General features: G+C 47.6%; 5 protein-coding genes across 5 annotated transcripts; 2 read left to right on the top strand and 3 right to left on the bottom strand.

Moving 5' to 3' along the window:
• Nucleotides 1-2905: 2905 nt before the first annotated feature.
• DFJ58DRAFT_734507 (uncharacterized protein) lies at nt 2906-4371 on the top strand (the record flags this gene model as incomplete). Its single annotated transcript, XM_041386494.1, has 5 exons — nt 2906-3059; nt 3125-3231; nt 3280-3354; nt 3409-4215; nt 4276-4371. The coding sequence occupies 5 exons, from the start codon at nt 2906-2908 to the stop codon at nt 4369-4371; spliced, it is 1239 nt and encodes a 412-aa protein (XP_041237448.1).
• Nucleotides 4372-5205: 834 nt separating this feature from the next.
• On the top strand, nt 5206-6307 carry DFJ58DRAFT_816578 (plant basic secretory protein). Its single transcript, XM_041391754.1, has 3 exons — nt 5206-5521; nt 5578-5798; nt 5858-6307. The coding sequence occupies exons 1-3, from the start codon at nt 5337-5339 to the stop codon at nt 6127-6129; spliced, it is 678 nt and encodes a 225-aa protein (XP_041237449.1). The 5' UTR covers nt 5206-5336; the 3' UTR covers nt 6130-6307.
• Nucleotides 6308-7946: 1639 nt separating this feature from the next.
• DFJ58DRAFT_150426 (HIT-like domain-containing protein) lies at nt 7947-9011 on the bottom strand. The gene is made up of 6 exons (XM_041378896.1): nt 8893-9011; nt 8794-8833; nt 8683-8741; nt 8503-8612; nt 8396-8419; nt 7947-8330 (listed from the first exon to the last, which is right to left on the bottom strand). Exons 1-6 carry the CDS (start codon nt 8945-8947, stop codon nt 8190-8192), a joined length of 429 nt encoding a protein of 142 aa, XP_041237450.1. The 5' UTR covers nt 8948-9011; the 3' UTR covers nt 7947-8189.
• Nucleotides 9012-9820: 809 nt separating this feature from the next.
• On the bottom strand, nt 9821-12466 carry DFJ58DRAFT_718931 (major facilitator superfamily domain-containing protein; the record flags this gene model as incomplete). Its single annotated transcript, XM_041384546.1, has 11 exons — nt 9821-9856; nt 9886-9906; nt 10175-10408; nt 10462-10510; nt 10572-10817; nt 10868-11437; nt 11494-11517; nt 11580-11625; nt 11683-11718; nt 11766-11886; nt 12401-12466. The coding sequence occupies 11 exons, from the start codon at nt 12464-12466 to the stop codon at nt 9821-9823; spliced, it is 1449 nt and encodes a 482-aa protein (XP_041237451.1).
• A 1350-nt stretch (nt 12467-13816) lies between these two features.
• DFJ58DRAFT_863209 (uncharacterized protein) lies at nt 13817-16834 on the bottom strand (the record flags this gene model as incomplete). Its single annotated transcript, XM_041394096.1, has 5 exons — nt 16282-16834; nt 16121-16234; nt 15966-16064; nt 14183-14651; nt 13817-14132 (listed from the first exon to the last, which is right to left on the bottom strand). The coding sequence occupies exons 1-5, from the start codon at nt 16487-16489 to the stop codon at nt 13817-13819; spliced, it is 1206 nt and encodes a 401-aa protein (XP_041237452.1). The 5' UTR covers nt 16490-16834.
• Nucleotides 16835-16938: the final 104 nt, after the last annotated feature.

Consider the following 16938-nt stretch of genomic DNA (forward strand, 5'->3'; position numbering starts at 1 on the left):
CATTTCCCCCCTGTCTGTCCATGCAAGTCAGATATCTTGGCAACTTTATCTCCTCACCTACACATACACAGATCCCGACCACCGCAAAATCTCCACGACATTGTGGAAGAGATCACCGGCAAGCATAAACCCGGAGGTTTCTTACTCACCTTCCTGTTTACTCGGCGGGCATTTGCTTCGGTTACGTTTCTGACCCCCTTTCCATCAAAGATAGTATGTCGGCGAAACATCCAAGCCGAGTGGTTTTTTAGTGAGGTCCCATCCACTATGTCTCATACGGACGAGATCAAGACCTGTAGACCGCGATCAATGGTTCCATTTTAACCACAGCGCGTCACCACGAACAACCAAACTATCCCCAACTTAACTGCCTCTAATATCTATTGCTGATCAGGCGCTCTTATATGCGCATAGGGGAGATTATGTTTTCACGAGCTGCAGGGTTAATTCGTTTACCACAGGATTGCGCCCTCTCATTCGTATATGCGTCACGGACATGACACCCACAACCTTATCCAAACTTACGCGTTTGGACATAGGCTATTCCTAGCCACTACTTGTCAAAAGAAATACACGCCGGATGAAGCTGTTTAGTCTTCCATTCCTTCCATGATCATTGACGATCGGTAGTCCCAAAATCTGATTGACGCCTGGCGCCACTGCCCCAAAGCTGAACTTTCATGTTTGCTGAATTTCCATAGTCAGACAGCTCCAAGCTGCCAATATCCTGCCGAACGAAATCAATGAAAATAAATTCAAGATTAAACACATGCTCCACGATATGAAAGGTATGCGTACCTAAATTATGCCATGAACGCCTTCGACATCCTTACTCGGTTCAATCACCAAAAGGACCCCAGACTCCTCAAGAGATTGTTCGGTTGCGTAGTTGAGTGCATGAGTCACTGCTCATATGATATACAGGGTTTGTTGGTTCGATTTTTCTTTTTCTTGTGCTTCGTTATTTCTTCGCGCGCGCCATTATTGACTTAACTTTCTTTCCTATTGTTCTTTTATTGGCACTTCATGTTTCCATCGGTACTTGCAGCCGTTTGCATCAGTCGTCAAAAATAAAACTGGACAGCATTGCTTGAATTGCGATGTCCGATTGGATACCACGAATTTCTGGGTATGTAACGTGCTATAGTGGTATGAATGCGATTGATTGTAATTTGCAAAAAAGTTCGTGGTTTAACTTCTCGCCGGCTTTTTGGGGACTGGCCTGGCGCTCTGCAAACGGCTGTAGTACTTTTCATTGTTACTATTGTCGTCGCTGATGTGGCGCGTAGCCGTCAGATGATTTGGTCACACTGAATGGTGAATAAATCACGAGAAAAATAACATCAGGAATTGTTAAAGTCAAAGTGTACTGGATTGGCGAGGTAGTATGAAGGACGCTCATCTACTGGATGTATGCGCAAGTGGGATAATCATGGAAGGGCATGCGTCCAGGGTGGGGCGGGCTGACGTCGAGAGGGAGGTGTCTGGTGACATCAGCCACAACGGGCTGCCACACAATGGTCGTAAGTCATATTATTTGCCATAGCCTTCACTTGTTATTTGAATTACGATAGAGGGTGTTCTGCAAATAGGCATAATAAACCGGGTGCACCTGAGGCCTGCTCGTAAGTGAGTAGAAAGGATTAATATCGATTGGAGATTGAGTGTCTTCTGTGGGTGGCCCATCCAGTTAAGCGCTGGAGGATAACGCTAGTGGGGAAGGTCACAGGTGAGCGCATCTTGTGCGGTGAGACAAGGTGACAATCAGCCAAGTAGAAAAGAGAGAGGCTAACTAGCATTGGTTTTTGCGGTCTGTTGCAGTCAGATGCCACACATGTCAAGGCGCCTTGGTGTATGTTTTCTGGAACATTGAGGAGCCTGGCAGGGTCGACATGAGTGATTGGTGAAATCTGGGTTTGAATATTCAAGTCACACGCAGCATACAGCTGATCAGTGATGCGCTGATATCGGCCAACCAACGCGTAAATCGCCGATGCCTGCAATGGATGAGCGCTAGCGCCAATCACCCCACGTTCGAATGAATTCGTTTCCAAAGTCATCACCCGCGAAAGGGCAGAGTAACGGATTGGAAATTCATTTATATTAATGTGCACAGGTAAGTTCGGTTTCCCTCTGATCTTCGTCACTGATTCGTCAATGAAAGAGATATGTTTCCGGCTACTGCCATACGCGTATTCCGAACTTACGCAGCCTAGGCTCGTCCTTAATTACATGAAGTATTCCTGACGGACTTTTTGGACATACTGCGCTATCTGTCATGAGACCCGTCGGGAGCTTCGCTTCTCTCCGTCGCTCGTATGGCGCTGACACCGACATAGCAAGTTTTACGTTGTGGTTGCAAGTGGGCGTACAATTTCACGCACGTTGTTGGTTACTCGCTCCGAGCCTATCTGCAGTGCATGATTTTGATCTGGTCTATGTGTATCTTGCTACTACCCTTGGTTCTCATCCCACTGCAGCAACTCAAGCAAGTGAATAATTCGCAGCTGACCCGACGAATTTCTATCCAGGGTAACATTTGATGATAGATTGGAAAACCATCTTATTGTCACAATGAGCAACAAGCTCGTTAACGCCGGTGCGCAAGTAAGGTGGTTCTCCCTCTGGTTTTCGTCACTGACTCGCCAATTTAGAAAGAACTTACTCGGTATGTTTCCGGCTATTGGCATACGACAATTCCGAAATTACACGGGGTATATTGCTTCCACATTAAGAATATCAGAACGAACCAGGGGAGCTGGATTCTTTGATGCCGTGTGCATCATTATTCTTAAACTCCGATGGCAATCACCAGCTCTCCTATACAGGGGTTAAGCCAAGGTTAAGCGCTAGTAACAGTATAAATGCACACTGCAACTTCTCTAGCACTGTGCCATCCACAACGATGCGACTTTTTTTTACAACCGCTTTAGCTCTCTCACAAGCCTTTGTCGTACTTTCTCAACACGCTGAGGCCGCCTTCCATCCGGTTGTTGCGAGCTGCAATGGTCATTGTCAACCTGGTACTTCTTCCTGTGAAGAATATGCTAAGAAAGCAGGTAGGTGTACTATTCTGCGGTCAAATCCACCTTCACCAGCATGCTCAATCGATGTACATCGTCAGGCCTGCCCACTGATGGCTGGGAAATAGTTCATGACAGCGATGGTCAACCGAGGTGCCGTCGGACAGACATCAAAGAATTCTGCCCTGGTGTTGAATTTTTTGACGCGGTAAGTCCGTACACATATTTTCGGAACTAATACTGAATAGCTGAGCAGGATACCAAAGAAAAGAAATGTTGTCAAGATGTGAGTGGTCTCACGTGGATCGACAAGCCCGCACAGTTAGGCAAGGTATGATTTCGGTCTGAGTTCCGATCAGTAATGCTTATTGACATTTTGGGACAGTGCTGCGCCAAGGGTCACGTATGGACGTATGAGAACGGAGCCGGTTCTAAGCGCGGAGGGTGCTGCCCGGTTGGGTTTCACATGATCAACGGGGTGTGCACCCCGAACACTCCTCCCCCTCCTCCCTCGTGCCCAACTGGGACACACCTGGTCGATGGAAAGTGCGTCCCTACCACCCCTCAGCACCTGCCATGCCCGGCTGGGTTCCACATGTACAATGGGGTGTGCACCCCGGACATTCCCATTCATAACCAGTGCCCAATTGGGACACACCTAATCGATGGCAAGTGCGTCCCATCTACTGGTCCCTACCCTCATACGTGTGGCAATGGAAATGGCGGTGTCGAACCCTCTTGCACGTGCACGAATTCTCCAGTATGTGGGCATGGGAAACACCTAGGCATCAAATATGGCCATTGCTATATCCTCTCCTTCGGCGATGGCGAACAACTTGGCCTCGACCGGGACCACACCGACTACAAGAAAAACGGCTTCTTCGTCGATATCCCCTTCAAAGTCTGCAAATCAACTACTGATTGCGCGCGTGGAAAGGAGGTTGAGAAGGGCGAGGCTTTCTCCCTCCAAGATCAGCATGGCTTGTACAAAGACCTACTGTCAACGAAAGGGTGGATTAGTAACGCCTCTGGTGGTGCCCATATGGAATTCACCACTGATGCCAGCCATGCCGGTAAATTCACGGGTATCCCTAGTTGTGCTGGCGGTGAATGCGCTCTTCAACTGCATGGTAGTCCCGGTGGCGGTGCATTAGCATACGCTTGCCCGATGCCCGGGCCCGGACTGACATTGGTAAGTTTTACTGCTTTTCCAAGGGATTTTTTTCGCTAAAGATGATTTTTCGTCCATTAGTATGGCAATCCCAAAGTTGGTCAGAAACTTCGCTTCTCTGAGGTGACATGTGACGAATATGAGGTCCCTTTGACTTCTGGCATCAACCTAAACTGAGGCTGAAAGGGAATTTGGGACGTTCTGCATGCTTTGATTATGACTTACTATGCCCCGTTCTGACAGAAAATGTACGACTTGTATTTATAGTCTCCATTTGTTCGCTGTATGTACACACAAATAGCAGTCTGATCGGTCCTTGTGTCGATTTGGATGTCCTGATCTATCATGTTCTCGAGGTTAGGGTCCTCAAAGGAAGTGCTTTACTCGGTCACTCGCCAATCCGACAAGCATGCACGTACTTTGTAGAAATGCCAGCAGAAAACGGTGATCTCGTAGCAGACACCTTAGTTTCAAATGACGACCAGGCGAGGACCACGGACGGAGGGATAGCGGAGCACCATCATGATAGAGGCTATTTCACGGCATAGCTTTAATACCATCCTGAGGGTGAGGACATCTTGAAGATTGAGATGAAGAGCGATCTCTCGCAGAAGCTCGAGGGACAGTGCTGTGAGTTGATAAGTTAGATGGCACATCATCACTACCTCGAGTTCTCATTGGCCAATGTCAATTTGTCACGGTTGGCCCAGCCAACGCCGTAAAACCTATATAACAGGAGGTGCGTTCGGATAGTCGTGGGCTGTCACGGTTTTAACATCGATAGGTGCCGAGTTTCCGGTGGGGGTGAATCGAGCACGATCAGGGTTTTCTTGCGCTGGAAATATGATCTGCGAGTAAGCCCGACGGCAATGAGTATTCAGACGTGTTAAGTAGCTTTTGTTTGAGTGCAAGTTACCAGTACGTCGGACGAACGTTCGAACGCTCAGCGCTCTGCTCCCACTCTGTTCAATATGGATGTGTTCCGGGCCAGTTCCGGAATCCGGTAGCATTTTCATTTCCTGTACAGTCGACTCTGTATCCTGAGACAACAAGTCTCACAAGGTCTCACAGGCCCTATAAATGAAGCTATTCAAATATGGCACCCTCATTTGCTCGTCTGCTTGTGATAGCACCATTTACCCATGCCTCCTCATGATCTCCCGCCCCCGCCACCTTGGACGATACCCAATTTCGTGTTGAGGGTGGAGGACTTGTCGCATCCTGGGGCATCGATCTTCTTTGACTGCGTCAAGCCTAAGGAAGCACTCAAGCTTGCAGTTGAAGCATCTTATACCTGGCTGTATACCCCGCTCACGGCCCCAACGCAGTGAGTGCTACGCGTTCTTAATTCACTATAAATGTGTTGTGAATTATCATTCCAAGCGTCAAGACCATCACGCTCGTTCTTAGACCGTTCAATGGCGTGGCATACACATTTGGCACGCATGAGACGAAAGAGATCAATTTCTCCCTCGATTGGATCAAGTCATCAGAGGCTCGCGCACGAGATGAAATACTAGGCGTGCTGGTTCACGAGGTTGTGCATTGCTATCAGTACAATGCAAAAGAGACATGTCCAGGGGGTCTTATCGAGGGCATTGCAGGTGTGCATATTTTGATACCACCATTTGAGTTTAAATTTTGTCTTCCGAACTACTGGTAGATTTCGTAAGGCTCCATGCTGGTTTTGCACCACCACACTGGAGACCTAGAGCTGAGGGGAAGTGGGACGCAGGGTACGATGCTACGGCGTACTTCCTCGACTGGATCGAGAAGCGCTGTGGCGAGGGGACTATCCGAAGACTTAATGGATCTATGAAGGATTCGAGATACAGAGTGGAAATATTTGAGAAGGTGACTGGAGAGAGCGTGAGCTCCCTGTATGCACTGTACTGTGAACATCTGGAACAGACGGGTAAGATATCTCATGCATGAACCTTGATATACAATACTAGTAGCAAATATTTCTGTAGAAGCTACAGGGAAGACGTTAATTTGTCCAGTGGTGGAACTGCGACCTGCACCAGTTATGACTCTCCCCGAAACACGCACGAAGTTTCGAGTCAACGTCAACCTTGAATGTTACTGACCTTGAGTTTACTAGATCAAGACAACATGGATGAAGACCCCGTACAACCAACATACTTTTCAGAAAGGTCTGACTCGGTAAATTCAATAGTTGCTAGCTTTCTTGCAGAACCGTTCCAATTCAAACTTCCCGAGTCCACCAATCCGATATTGGTCACGTGCTGTCCGAAAATAATTATAAACCAAACCGAGTTGCAGCCGAAGCCCCTATTTCTCTGTCTACTCCTACTTTCATTTACTCAAACTTCACAAAGCCTCTGCCGAGAAGATCATGGAAGTGCCCACCACAAGACAGACACATTGTCTCTTAGCGATTCGAATTTCTCTCCCATCCACATGCATTACTCTGAGCCGCACATCCATCAGCTGCCAGTGGAACTTTTACAGCAAATATTTTTGCTCATCATCCCAGACTGTCCTAGAATTTTCAGATTGATAGGTATCCGTATTTCGGGAAATTTTGCCAGCCCTCCCCTAGTCTTCACCCGGGTGTGCCGCCTCTGGCGAGTTGTCGCACACTCGACGACAGGGCTTTGGTCGCGCATCCAGGTTACGCTTCCCGGTGGAGATGAGCCATCGAAGCCGTTCCTTTCATGTCTGCTCCAATGTTGGCTCGCCCGCTCTGATAGTCAGCCTCTCACCCTTCACATCGATCGGATCTATTTATCATGCCATCTCTTCATGAATAGGCCTGTCAGGCCTAAAGTTGAACATGGTTACAGAGACCTTTCACAGGCAGATTCTCGACTTCTCGAGATTCTTCAGTCCGAGAGTAGGCGATGGGAAACAGTGGTTGGTGTATTACGCGGAGTCGAATGGCCCAGTTCCAATTTAGATACGCCGCAATTGAGAACCTTGGAATGTAGCTGGGCGGGTCTTGATAGATTCAATGCACCGAATCTCCATCGGCTACGCATCCTAGAGGGGATCCCTACCAGTACTATTCCTACCTGCAAAAATTTACGACATCTTCATCTCCAATACGCTTCCCCAAACATCATCCGCTCCATTTCAGTAACTTTCCCTCTTCTGGAGACAATCGTGGTGGCGGATGTAATTGGCGATCATGGTGACGCTAGAAGCCATCCAGTCACGCATTCTTGTCTTGAATTATTGACTCTCCCTCTTCCCTTGGATCGTGATGATTCGCACTGGTTTACCGAAATATTCGACGGCCTTCATCTTCCTGTGTTGCGGAAATTAACACTGGTGGGATGCCCAACCAAATCGGGGGTTGATCGTACTATGGCTGCGTTGGCCGTTACCGCAACTTGCAACTTGCAAGCGATACACTTTCAGACGGCCATGCCGCAGGATGAAGTCGATGTGGATGTTGTTGAGCCGTTGCTCTCAGCTGTGAGGGAGATTTCGGTCCACTACTCCGATGTCGCGCCGCGCACAATTAGTCGTGCAGACCTTGTATGCCCTACTACTTTGAAATAGCATGGGCAATGCAACGTAAAAATGAAGAACACTTGTTGTGGCAGGGACTCCCCTTCGGTCAGCTGCAAGAAAGAAACAACATCAACAGGAGGAGACAGAGAAACTCTCATCGCATGACACCGACCTACACAGAGGGATGCAGAACAGGATAGACCAACAGCAAAGGCAGAAACATAGCACGAGAAACATAGCACGACGAGGTGGATGCAACATCCGTCAAGCCGCTGGTTATTCGTGCTTATATAATGTGGAGAATGTAGAGATGACGAGAGCCATCTGTGACATCGTGTACAACCTGGATGGCGCTTAAGGATCGTTATTACACCCACCAATGACCCCTCGTCGAGAATTGTCGTAAGATCAGGTGGAGACTCAGAACGCAATTTAATTGCGAATTTAGTTATCAGCTTTCCTTCCAATTTCGTCATTGTTTATCGCCAACTCGGGTGCACCACAGACGCGCTTTACAACTTTCCAAGGAGTTCCTGGTGATACTTCTTCACCTCATCTACGTAATCGGACTTCGCGGGCCACCCGATAACGAGCCCCTCTTCGTCTGACGCATCAGGCTTTGGAATGACGTGGAAGTGTACATGGTCGACGACCTAGACGTGCAAACACAGTGTCAGTCAATACTGTATAACCCAATGAGTTGAAGGCGCAAACAAACCTGATGTGCGATGCGGCCGTTATTCTTGGTGCCAAGGTCAGCTCTGCAGGTTAAACAGCAGGGAATGGGGAGAGGGGGACGATAATTGCATGTGGGATTGAACGCACCTGAAGGATGTTGTAATTCTCGAGCCCTTGTGCTGTGGCGATCTTCTTTGCGATGGGCATCACATCCGCGAGGTATTCATCTGGGAGCTCGTGGAGCTTTGCCGCGTGGTCTATTATGCATGGATTGGCACGTTCTCTTGCGACATAGTCCTTTTTCCCTTCTGGTGACGGCTGACGCACCTTTAGGGATAATCAGGGCATGGCCCTTGGAGAGGGGACCAATATCAAGGAATGAATAACTGATCTCTGATAAATGTGTGTCAATGATTTGACGGAAGAAAAAGGACAAACGAAAGGTCCGTCTCGATGACCTTAAAACTTGGGATGTCGCCTAGAACACAGTAGCGCGATAAGGCGGTGTAGTTGAATGACAAGAAGAAGTCAACATACCCTTGATGATCTTGCAAAATATGCAGGTGCCGAGTGACCGTGCTACTGCCGCCATGGTAGTTTGAGTCGAGGTAAATACTGATATCCGATAAGGCTGACTCCGTCATTGTCATTGATATTGATACTGATGCTGATGACATGTATTTGTCCATGCCGAGCTACATGTCGCACGTGATCAAGCTGACAAAGCGCGCGTCTTCCCGGGTTCCCTCACGCAAGATTTACATTTTGCGTCATCTTTGTTGACTCGCGAGTCTTGACGCGGACGGCCTCGAGATGTTCTCGGAGCATCCTAGGAATTTCCGTCGATTGGTCTGGCTAGTAGGTGAGACTAGTATCCTCTGCTCTTTTTCTCCAACTTTCGACATCAGCTACAGAACACGTACTACAAGCATCCCTACTGCCACTGGCCCGGCTATTGTCTACTACTAGCTAGACTGAGGCTAGGCATCCAAAACAAATATTATTTTATCTTCAACATAATTTCTACGATACATTCGCCAATAAAATCCACTTCACGAAGCACAATCCTCTTTGATGGCACTATAATAATAACTTGAAGGCAGTTGCCTGGACTGTTACTTTCACAAGAACTCGTCACACAGATTCCAATATTCTTCACAGTGGAATACGAGACGCAGTCGGCTGAAAGCAATTATGGTGGCAGTGCTGGTGGACGTTCATCCATGTATCGTTCAAGATTCAAGCTTGAAGAGCGGGCATAATGCGGAGGATACAAAGCAACCTTGCAAACGCGTGAGATGTCGCTATGCTAACTATTGCATGTGTCGATGCGAGTAAATTTGAAGGTTTGTGTCTGTTTTCTTAATCTCCCGAGTTCTTTTCCCTAGCATGGTTTTCCAGATTTAACGCGCGGTGTGGTTGAGGAAGTATCATGTATGGTTTGTTGTTCTATGACCTTGGTATGTCACATTCCGATGAGGTTTTTTGAGTGGTCACTAACCTTCGCCAGTTTTGCTGTTCCAGCTGTACCAACACTTCAAAGTTTCCCGACTGGAAAGTCCCAGTGTTTGTAAATTTATATAGGTATAGCGTGATTTACATGCCATGCATTTGTGGGTCCCGCCATTGTAGATTCTTATCAAAGACGCGGCCTTACTTTTTCAGTCGTCTCAATGGTAAATTGCATTACCGTTGCCGTGCTTCCTGTAAGCAAGTTTCATCGGGTCATAAGATGAACTTCTATCTATGATGTATCGGACTGCAGGCCTTCACCATTTTGTATTGGTGTCTCTATCTGCGCCTCTGGATCGTGTTCCACTCTTTTCCCCTCGCCACTCCGTGATTCCTCCCTCTCCAAGACAATACGTTTGCGTGCCTCGAGTCCCCCTTCATAGCCAAACCAACGTTTTCGAGGACAATGTGGACCGCGGAGCAATAAAACTAGAATCTGGAAGACTTGCAGCGCCAGCATCAATAGTGAACACGCTCTCCATCCGTGTTGCACGAAAACTTGGGTGCCAACAGACGTGCCCATCACCTGCCCGATGAACAGCTGGGATGTCTTGCTTAACAACACTCCGATTGATAACTCAAGGCGGAACTCACTGATAGAATGAGAATGGCGTTTAAGCGCGCACGAGCAGCGGAAGATATGCTGTGGTATGATCATTGTGAGTCAACGGCGGTTTCCTTCACGGAAAAACAAATATGTTGACCTCAGGACCCGAGTGGTCATAGACACTTGCTGGGCCTGACGCGCAACATCAAGCCCGAAGCATGCGATGACGACAGCTGCAACATTGATCCCACCTGCCGCAGTCTGCACAGCTTGGGAAACCAGGAGCAAACCAGTGGCTACCAAAGTTGCGTACCAAGGAACCAGCCTATCAATAAGACGTCCCGCGAAAGGTCCAACGAGCACGCCTAGCATGCCAACGAGACCAAAGAGTCCAATTATGAGACTGAAAATAGTCTCAAGTTCAGGCAGTAAAAAGTCAGGATATGTGCGTACGTGGAGTAGTAATAGGGTGGACCTCCGAGAAGGAAGGTGAGAGTGACCCAAAAACTAGTAAAACATGCGCTGGATGCAATATTTATAACGGCCACCTGTATCACAAGTGGCTCCGTTACCGCATACTTGGCCATCGAAAATAGGACTTGGAAGTAGGTCAAGTCACGGTTTTTGCACGGATAGTCAGGAAGCATCAGGTAGGCGCCAATAAGAACGAGTGATTGAACACCAATTGACATATAGTAGACTGCTCGCCAGGTTGTAAAATTGCCTATGACGCCAGCCAAGACACGAGCGATCAGGACGCCTAGCATGAGACCCGAGAGTACCACAGACAATGCAGACGCTCTGCGTTCAGGTGGGGCCAAATCTGCAGCTAGGGGCATCAAGATCTGGGGAGTGACAGTTGCAACGCCGGTCAAGAAGGTCAAGGCCTCGAAAACCTGCAAATTCTTGGTCACGGCCAAACCTATCGTGAAAGCAATAGATGTCACAACCAGCAGTAACACCAGTTGCCTGCGTCGAACAAGGTCGCCGAGGGGGGATATCAAAAGTAATCCCACTAAATACCTGGACCACGATGATAAGTCGGGAACATTCCATCGGAAACCGATAAGTTTATTTACCCTGCTTGAACGAGGGTGGGGATACTTGATAATCGAATCATACTTACTATTAGCCCAGATTCGTTGAAACGAACGAAACAACATACCGTGAAACCTCTTCATATGTTACATCGAATGATTTCGAGAATTCGACTGTACGAATTTCAGATCAGTGACATGCGCAGCCAATAACTCTCCGCAACAACATACTCAACAACGGTTGACAATAATACAAGTTAGCGACAGCTGTCTTGCCATTAGCATCCATTCATGGTCTACAGATAAATCCGTACTGAATGTGCTAGCAAATCCAAAGGAAGCGTTGAGAAAGATACCAAAGTGAAAAGGTTTGATGGGATTGTATTGGAGCCTTTTCGGGATTGGTATAAGACCAAAATCTTTTGTGGGCCAACTCTCTTCTGCAGCCGCTGCAATTTTTTCGGCAGTTGCTTCGGCAGACTCGCAGTGCGCCCCTAGCTTCTCAGTGCTGGAGGGAGACATTAAAGTCTTGGGTGAGTCTCAGCGACGGTTAGGAACAGCGCTGATGTATGCTCCGACGAGGACTGCAATAAGTATCAAGATACGCAAGACCAGAAGCACTGGGAGTGATGCCGGTGGCTAAGTCATATGGTGTGCACGGAAGGTGCAAAAGTGAGTTTAGGAAACTAAAAAAAACTAAAGAGAAGCTACGCACTTGAGTGTAGGGCACAAAATCCGAACGGCCGAGAAATCGACGAGAGAAAGCACACTAGCTCAAAGCTGTCTGCCCTTTCATACACATGACGTCCTTATAAAGGCTTATAATTTTGTCAAACAGATATTTCCGACTTCGATCAGCAACCGTGACACTCACCGTAAGTACATAAATGAAACGGAAGTCCGTCCTTGGCATTGGTAAGTACGCCAGCGGCCAGCGCTAAGCGCTTACTCTCACGGGTTTAACCAGCTGCGGAATGGCGACAGCTGCACCCTGACCGACTTGAAGCCTCGACATTGATATTGAGTGCGAACCAAGAATATTATATAAATATTACAACAAACTGTTGAAATTCGCCAAACCGCAGTGTCGAGACTTCGTGTGCGCACTATTACGCTTTACCAAGTGCTGAGGCCTGAGGGTTCAAATGCTAGGTCCGAAATACCATTCTCTCATGTGCTTCAAGTTTGAAGAACCGGTACTTATATTTAGTGTGGCTTTAAATTTGGAGACTCTAGATTATATATGTGTCAAGAGTACTGAGCAAGAATGTGAGCTGACATTCAACTCTTTTCACCGCATACTGCAGACCCTGGTAGTGGCCTCACAATTTCCTTGAAGCTGGTCCTTAGCTAGAAGTATTGTAAGTGCACTACATTGTGCAAGTTCGAAGTGTGAGATAGGACTGGAGTGAGTTTCGAAAAAAGGAAATATGTACATCACTACTCCGCTACTGACAGTATGAACCGAATGGGGGTTTATATATGTAAGTAGTACCAAGAGGGTGGCGTTCTAGGGTAGCAATGTAATAAGGGCTATGGTCAGATGTAAAGAAAAGGGTTTTCCGTCGCCAGGGGAATACAATTCCATACAGTATGATCATGACCTGTTAGACCCTGTAAAACAGTCTGCAAGTCTTACAAAAATACGACTGCAGTCGTTATCAGCCATTTACGTAAATGCAGGTGTGACAATTTGCAAAATATAAACCTCCGCGACTAGTACGGATATGCACATGCAATTTCTTTTTGTGTCCATTTATGTCCATTGAGAAAAAATCTCTATGTTGGTGCACATGCATTATCGTGGGACCGACATACCGTGCATTGTGTGACCGATTCCGCAAGCACATGGACAGCGAGGGATCGTTCCATGACTCCAACAACTTGCCAACGGCAGCATATAAAAATCTATGAGAAGCTTCTGGTGATAGACTGTAAAAATTTAATGTCAGTCTGTAACAGCACGAATTCTGTTAACTGCTGCATATAGTGCGCCAAGAATCAAGGTTTTGCAAAGGTGACCCCTGAGTAATAATGATAGTACCCAATAATGAGCAAATTTTTATGACCAGTTTACCATGGGATAACTGTACGAAGTTGGTGACCTAGTGATAATGCATGATCGGATCGATCAAGCATTGCATGTTACAGCCTCTAAGCTAGCAGTATATAATATGTTCAGTACTAGTGTCGAGTTTCGGCTCGAGAAATTTTCAGACTAGCAGAGCCCCTTTGGCGTCCCCTTCTCGCTTAACACTACAGCTAGGTGACCGCATCCTGCGTTCTTAGGGTCGTCGCTCGCGATTACTTGAGACTGCTCAGACGGCAAGATCTTCCAGAATTTCAGCCCGCCTTCATAACCAAATCAGCGATTCCCAGGACAATGGGGACCTCTAAGGCTAAGCACAGCGAGCTGGAAACACATGATACTGTACCTGAACATCAGTGCAGAGAGTGATATAGATTGAGTTTGACGGAACAGGTCTAATACAAAGTAAGAGATGACGACTGCAGCGATGTTTATACCTCCCGCCCCAGTTTGTACTGCTTGGAACACCAAAAGAAGCACAGTCGAAACAACTGCGGACCACCATGGCGCAAGCCGATCGAGCAGACGGCCAAAGAATGGCGCAATAATTACACCCAGCATTCCAATGAGGCCAAATAAGCCGATGATCATGCTGACACGACGGCGTCAGAAAATGAGTGATAATAAGACAGGGTCACTGACGTGGAGTAGCCATATGACGGTCCACCGAGTAGGAACGTGAGGGTCACCCACCAGTTGGTGAAGCATGCGCTGGCAGCCCAGTTTGTGAACATGATCTTGCTGACGAGAGGTTCGGTGACAATATATTTCGCCATGGAACGAAATATCCCGAGGTAGGACAAATCACAGTTCTTGACTGGATAGTCCGGAAGCAACATGTACGCACCGCCCAGGACAATGCTCTGGACGCCAATAGACATACAGTACACAATTCGCCAACCCGTAAAATTGGCCACCATGCCAGACAGTACACGTGCGATGAGGATGCCAAGCAGATAACCTGATAGGACAACTGAAATAGCTGATCCACGACGGGCGGGAGGAGGGAGATCTGCGGCTAGTGGCACGAGAATTTGAGGAGTGACAGACGTCAGCCCAATCAGAAACGAGATTATCTCGAACACCAAGAGGTTGTTCGTGATGGCGAGTCCTATTGTTAAGGTAGTTGAAAACACAACCAAGAGCAATATCAACTGGCGACGGCGAAGCATGTCACCGAGTGGTGTTATGAATAGGAGGCCGATATCAAACCTTGCTCATTGTTGACAGTAGCCGTTTGTAAGGATTGTATAATCTTACCCAGCTTGAACTAGTGTTGGTATTCAAAATTTTGGGGAGGTACTCTGAATAAACAAAGAAATGCCAATGTGTTAGTATGAGCCGAACGCACAACCGCGAGGCCTGCTCATGGCCGTAAAATGGGTCAGAGCGTCTTGTTGTAGGTTGAGTGATTGAGGTTTGGGGAGTGCCTAGGTATGGTTACATTGGTTAGCATAACAAGGCCGCGGTGTATTATATTCTCTTTAATCTAAGTACTCATCCAAACTAATGTCATTATCCACGAAGTGCACCATTGAGAGTAGTGAACTGCTAGATAGGAACATGGGTGAGGTGGAGTGGAACTAGCGAGTCGTCGAACTCGCTAGTACTAGTCATGGCTCGGAGTGCGGTGATAGAATGAATTTAGTGGAGCGGTGCATCCGCGACTATGCCTGCGCGTAGCGAGCAAAGCAAGAAGTGATGAAGAGCACTACGCTACGACAAAGCCCGGACACTAAGTGGCTGACTAAACTATGGTACTACATGGCCAGTAACTCCGCTCCTACCCCCGGGGTCCCCTACTTTAACAGAATGCTGCGGCCACAGACACGGCTCCAGTACTCCTCTAATGTCTGGTCGAACATTGGCAAGTGTGCAGGATGGCACTGGCGTGAATCGTGTGATTCTTCGGGGCGCTAGTTGCTGCAGTGCATCTTAGCGCCCATTGCTTGCGGGTTGTACCACTGGATTTTGCATAACATGGCGACGCCATGATAGGGCTAATCCGCTGTTAAAATTGAATAGTGTGAGTGAAGGTGCATACCTTTAATTGACGAGTGATACCTCTCGATGTACGATGAGCGTGAGTAGAATCACGATCATGATGCATGAGTGCCAATGCCCAGTGTCATGTGAACATCGATGCTCTGCGCCGCTCGGTTGTCAAAAGCTCGTCCTCTCATAATGCCACCTAGAAGTGTCAAGTTCACGCCGTCACGGTTGAAATTGCGGTGAGCCAGCTCGTTGCCCTTTGTGGACCGTGGTAGCTGGACATGCGCGCCATATATCTTCGGGTATACTAAAAGCTTGGAAGACAGTATAGGGCCGGCAATGCAAATCTATTAGTTCCGGTCTTGTCCTTCAGCTATACTTGTGTTTCGTCAGTTAGACTACTATCTGTTCAATTATTCTCTATAGAACTTACCTCGAACTTTCCTACCGCACTGGTTGATGATGTCAAAGGTCCTTTGCAAATCTGGCTGTGCTTCCGATGCAGAAAGACTTAATACAGCAATATAGACATCTTTTGAAACATGTAATCGAAGCGCGAGCACTTTCTGCTTGAAATGGACAACGCACAGACTGTAGAACCGGCGAAGATGATCATAGGCGTTGAATTGGCGTAACTGGCGATGTGGTTCGTCCGCAACAACATACTCAACAGCGGTTGACAATAATACAAGTTAGCGACAGCTGTCTTGCCATTAGCATTCATTCACCGTCTACAGATAAATCCGTACTCAATGTGCTAGCAAATCCAAAGGAAACGTTGAGAGAAATGCCAAAGTGAAAAGGTTTGATGGGATTGTATTGGAGCCTTTTCGGGATTGGTATAAGACCAAAATCTTTTGTGGGCCAACTCTCTTCTACGGCCGCTGCAATTTTATCGGCGGTTGCTTCGGGAGACTGGCAGTGCGCCCCTGGCTTCTCAGTGCTAGAGGGAGACATTAAAGACTAGGGCGAGTCTCGGCGACGGTTAGGAACAGCGCTGAGATAGGCTACGACGAGGACTGCGATGAGTATCAAGATATGCAAGATGACGAGAAGCACTGGGAGTGACTCGGATACCGGAGACTAGGCTAGTCATATGGTGTGCACGGAAGGTGCAAAAGTGAGTTGAGAAAACACAAAGAAACTGAAAAGAAGCTACTACGTACTTGAGCGTAGGGTACAAAACCCGAGAAATCGACGAGAGAAAGCACACAGCTGCCTGCCCTTTCATACACATGACAGCTATAAACCGGTCGCAGTGTTCTGTGACACATTGGTTTCTGGTACCCTGTTATCAGGACCTTACTCGGTTCCCTCGAGCAATTTCAAATCCTGAGCCAACAAAGTCTCACGGCATGAACTCCGCTCGACATGTTCGCTCCAGTTAACGTTTAATGTCGTCGAGC

Source organism: Suillus subalutaceus (assembly GCF_016647625.1).
Source record: "Suillus subalutaceus strain FC151 chromosome Unknown DFJ58scaffold_179, whole genome shotgun sequence".
Taxonomy (NCBI): Eukaryota; Fungi; Basidiomycota; class Agaricomycetes; order Boletales; family Suillaceae; genus Suillus; species Suillus subalutaceus.

Excerpts from the sequence above, each read along its gene's own strand:
- DFJ58DRAFT_816578 (XM_041391754.1), top strand. The coding sequence starts at position 5,337 with ATGCCTCCTCATGATCTCCCGCCCCCGCCACCTTGGACGATACCCAAT. Across the intron at positions 5,522-5,577 it reads CCGCTCACGGCCCCAACGCA|CGTCAAGACCATCACGCTCG; the intron begins GTGAGTGCTACG and ends TATCATTCCAAG. Across the intron at positions 5,799-5,857 it reads TCTTATCGAGGGCATTGCAG|ATTTCGTAAGGCTCCATGCT; the intron begins GTGTGCATATTT and ends AACTACTGGTAG.
- DFJ58DRAFT_150426 (XM_041378896.1), bottom strand. The coding sequence starts at position 8,947 with ATGGCGGCAGTAGCACGGTCACTCGGCACCTGCATATTTTGCAAGATC. Across the intron at positions 8,742-8,793 it reads GTCATCGAGACGGACCTTTC|TTATTCATTCCTTGATATTG; the intron begins GTTTGTCCTTTT and ends ATCAGAGATCAG. Across the intron at positions 8,420-8,502 it reads AGAATTACAACATCCTTCAG|AATAACGGCCGCATCGCACA; the intron begins GTGCGTTCAATC and ends CTTGGCACCAAG.